The 4,799-nt window shown below is 34.8% G+C and overlaps 1 protein-coding gene across 1 annotated transcript; it reads right to left on the bottom strand.

Moving 5' to 3' along the window:
• LOC136274298 (tripartite motif-containing protein 3-like) lies at nucleotides 1-1,596 on the bottom strand. Its single transcript, XM_066080742.1, has one exon. It carries the CDS (start codon nucleotides 1,251-1,253, stop codon nucleotides 60-62), a length of 1,194 nt encoding a protein of 397 aa, XP_065936814.1. The 5' UTR covers nucleotides 1,254-1,596; the 3' UTR covers nucleotides 1-59.
• Nucleotides 1,597-4,799: the final 3,203 nt, after the last annotated feature.

The following is a 4,799-nucleotide window of genomic DNA, read 5'->3' as shown; positions in this document are numbered from 1 at the left end:
TATTGGAATTATATAACAGTTACTACTACATGTAGTATATAATTCAATTGTCAGCCTCTTTATACTTGGTATATTAAAACAACCTGTTTTTGATATTGAATTTTCTTCACTTTACCAGTAAACCTTTCAGCCACAAAGATATTTCCGTTTGTGTCTACACATAAGTCAACTGGTCGGTCTAAACCACAGTTGTCGATTAAGCAGAGAAATTGTCCGTTCTGATGTAAAATGTGGATACGGTGGTTGAAACTGTCTGCTATTAGGATCCGACTCTGACTGTCTGTAGTGATGCCGTATGGGTCAAATGATCCTTTGTCAGTAGAATGTTGTCCCGTATAAGTGAACAGGTGTTTTCCGGCCTTATTGACTACAACAACCGCCCTTGCCCCCCAGTCAGCAACACAAATATCCAAGTTTTTGTTCTCACTAATGTATTTATATGAAGGTCCACATGAATAGAGAGGCTGTCCCCTGTCATTTAAATCGATACTCTGTTTCTCAATGGATCCACAATAACGTATGATTTTTGATTGTTTGTCATGATCATTGTCCATGAAAACCAAGAGGTCATCAGAAGAGGTACAACAGACAAAGCGAGGTATCCATCCCTTTAGTTTGACTACCTCACGAATGTTTGTATTTTGCACTATGTTCACAGTCTTATCGACATAATCAGTATAAACAAGATCTCCATTCCTTGTCACTTCTATGTTTGATGGCGTGTTTCCTGATTTAGTCTTAATTGATTTAACCAGTTCACCTTGGAGGTTATAGAGTTTCATCATATTGCTGTCACCACAAGTCCATATTTCTTTATCATTCACAGCGGATACACTGCGTAATCTATCAGAAACTCCATAATTGGTATGTATTTCTGCTATGATCCGTGGCTCAGCAAGGAGTGGCATATCTGGTTGAGAGGATTCAGCATCTTGAGAATACAATATATGTCCAACATCTTCAGCTCTAACTAATATAGGGTTCAGTTTGCCAAATTGATGATAAATGTCGTCTCTATTAATGGTGAAAGGTATGAACTTAGGTAAGGTCACAATGGGTTGAGGGGGCAAATTTCTGAATTCAGAATTCCTGGATTTGTGTTCATAGACAAGGTTGATATCATTGGAGGAAAGTAAATTATGTAAATCAACAATACTTTCTGTTATTTTTGAAATACTGCGTCTGATTTCTTCTTCTTGTCTTTTAAGAAAAATAAGGTGTTTGGATTCCATTCTGTTAAGCTCGTCTTTCATTGTCTTGATAATAACATCGATTTCTCTGAGCCAATTATCCTTATGTTTACATAGTTCTATAATAATTTGAAGCGAGTTGCTCTTGAGATCAGCTCTTTGAGATGGAATATAAGATACAATTTCTTTGTAACTTGGATAAATTGACTTCTCCAGTTCTTGTAATTCTCTACTCAAGACTTCTTTTTTTCTTTCAAACCACTGTAAAATATCTACTGTTGTGTGGCCAAGATGCTCGCAAGATGAAATGCATTGCAGACATAGAAGAATATCACACTGTTCACAGTATAGTTCACATTGCTTTGTGGAATGCGTTTGACATTTGGGGTATTTAGGTCTAGATCCTCGCTCATTAAAAGACACTATTTTGTGCTTTTTGGATTTACATGAGAGATGTTCTCCCACGCAGACTTTACACAGACTTAAATGACAAATGTCGCAGTACAAATTGGGAACAAACGTCTTACAGAGCTGGCATCTTACCAAATCCTGGAGGTCATTCAAGGCCATGGTTAGAAACCTTAATGTAAAACAATTCATAAGATTAGCAGTCACGTTAATCCCTTATCTGCCCATGTTAAATACATATGAAAAAATATAGAAATGACTAAGAAAATAGACAAAAACAAAATCTATATTTCTCTTAAGGATCAATGTTCAACAATAGATATGAATAAACATATGCCATATCTGAACTGTGGTGAATTGAACAGAGGAAATTCAAACTAATTTTGAATAATGTTACTATAGATTATTTATTAAATGATATAATGTAGATAATTAAATAGTGTACCTACATATTGTATATCACAAATGACTCACCTTTAAAATCTAACGTGTTAAAAAGTCAGTTGTATACTGTCTCTTTCCTTGCTGCCTAGTTTATATCACGTTATTTATTTAAATCATCCTACCTTTTTAAAAAACTTTATTATTTGCATAGCTAATGATAGATTTTGTTTACTTAAAGCTCTTTAAACATTAAATGAGAAAAGATAAGTGGAGAAATTCAAATCGAATTTTGAAAACACAAAGATGACGCGATTTTAAAGTGCCTTTTATCCCGACAGAAGAATATCGTTATTTCTACCTAATTTGTCGATAATGTCGAATTTTAAACGCCAGCCAGTTACAACAGTAACTGTGACTGTAAAATATAAATTGTCAGACCATATGTTAAAAACTAGATTAAATCTATTTGTTTTACACTCTCGAATCAATAAACCATATTGATATCTCTTTAGTTTTTTTTTTTCCAAATGTATTATTTGACAATTTGACTCTTTAATTGGCAGTTTAATAACATAAAAAATATGTTGAATAGTTTATTGTTCAACTAGAACTTACTACGCCTGGATAACAATGAATCTCGTTATCGATCAAAATATTAGCGTCTGCTATTCCTTTTACGATTTGTCTTGAATCATAACCGACCTATTCTTTACACAACTCGTGGTATGGGTATAAAGAGAGAATCAAAGAGATGAGCAAATATAATCATTAAAAGACTCTATTTGGTGATTTAATTTATTTGTGCTATGAAGGTAGCGACCATTGCAGTAGGAAACATTGCCCTCCGACTCGAGTTAAATACATGCATTAATTCTCTTTACTGCTCGCTACCTTTATACCCACATGAACCACCAATTGATTTTTTTTTAATTACTATTATTCACTTTATCTAAAAAAACATATTGTTTTTAAACAGCCATTTTCAAAATCATTTTCAAAAGGTCCTATAACTTTGAAATTTTCCAGCCGGCATAAAAGTGTTCATTCAATCTTATTACCCCTTACATACAGGCATTTTTGTGTTCAACCTGAGCAAGGTTAAGCAAATGAGAAATAATCTGCAGTCTAAGACTGATTATAAAAAGATCCGCTCTGACCATCTCTTTGACTTGGTTCAAATTACAAAGTCACTGCACACCACTAACCTAAAAGCTCTGCTAATGTGAATTTTGTATTTTCAAAACGACCTTGACCTACACACTTCATTCAAGGTCAGTGCACCCCTTTGATCGTAGGCACTCTGTGAGTTAAGTAATATCCAGATTGGACCAAAGGGAGGAAGAATTTGCTCCAGACATGTGTTTTTTAATAGAATTCTGCTATGACCTTCACATTTGACCTTGAAACTTGTTTCAAGGTCACTGCACACCCTTTACTCAAAAGTTCTGCTTATGTGAAGTACGAGCCTAATAGGTTTAAGAAGAGAATGTATATGCTCTGAAAAAAAGAATTTTTGCGTGATCAAATATGACCTTGACCTTTGACCTACAAACTTCATTTAAGGTCACTGTACACTCTTTCTCCATAGACAATCCTGTGAATTAAGTTTAAGCCAGATTGGATTAAGGGAAAAAAAGATATGCTGCGGAGAGGGATTGTTCATATAATTTTGCTATGACCTTTAGCTTTGACCTAGAAAAATGGTTTAAGGTCATTGCACTACCTTTACCCAAAGGCACTCTATGGATGAAGTATGAGACAGATTGGGCCAAGGGAAGAGAAGATATGCTCCGGACAAGCGATCTCAGACGGACGAAAGGACGGACGGACGGACGGACGGACAGACTGATCACTATAGGGCGCCCGCAGAGCGGGGCCCTAATCAAAATATTTTATTATTCTTTCCACCAAAAGAAAAGCCAAAAAGAGGAACATTTAGATACCGTCCATGGAAGAGGTTCTACCTCAGCTTTGTTTTTAAGATTTTTGAAAAAGTGTTTATAAAGCACCAGTCGAGATTAATATCAAATGAATACGTTGATCATACATGCACTCATGTTCCATATGCGTGTGTAGATCTACACATGCAAAGGTATGTTTAGTATTGCTTATTTATGATTTTATTTGGAAAGTGTTTTTTATATTAGCTCGTTTTCAATATTTGCAACTGCGTAATATTTTAAATTGCTTTGCCAAGTGCCGCATAACGCTCGTGGAGTTTGTAGGTAGGCTTTCTTCAGAGCAATAGACCAATCCACACTTTACAATAGATATGTCTCTTGGCTGCCATCTTTGGGGAAAAACCCATAGATTTCTCACAGCAGACTTTGTAGGTTTATAATTTTATCATTTGACATTAAAAATCTGTTTCCGCTCTGTATTTTGATTGGGGCAAGACGCATATCGAAGGAATTAATTAAATTTTTAAAGATTTCATCACAGGACGCCCAAATACTTGGTTGCATAAAGATGGAAAAAGTTGGTTTTTCCCTTTTGACCTTTTGGTTGACCACGCAAAGGTAAACAACTTTTGCAAAGTGTGGATTGGACTATTAACGGTTTTGTGCAGCAGCACCTCTTCGAGGACAAGTCATGGAATGGTTTATTTGACTTATTTTTCTACAATTGTAAAACAGCTTGTTAAAATATATGATATATGAAAACTTTTAAGACCATCTGTCATTCTTAAAAACATATTCTATTGAATAATCAAAGAAAAAGATCACACCTTTTGTTTGTGATAATTTGTCACCTTCAAAATATTGGGTTTGTGGCAGTACACGTTTTTCGTGAAAACAATAAAAAAAACACTTAACA

The sequence above is a fragment of the Magallana gigas genome, chromosome 4 (assembly GCF_963853765.1).
Source record: "Magallana gigas chromosome 4, xbMagGiga1.1, whole genome shotgun sequence".
In the NCBI taxonomy this organism is placed as follows: domain Eukaryota; kingdom Metazoa; phylum Mollusca; class Bivalvia; order Ostreida; family Ostreidae; genus Magallana; species Magallana gigas.
Note: the sequence above shows the minus strand (reverse complement) of the source record. Positions and strands in the feature narration are given on the sequence as shown.

Bases quoted from the DNA above. Each gene is read 5' to 3' on its own strand.
- LOC136274298 (XM_066080742.1), bottom strand. From the start codon at position 1,253: ATGAAAGACGAGCTTAACAGAATGGAATCCAAACACCTTATTTTTCTT.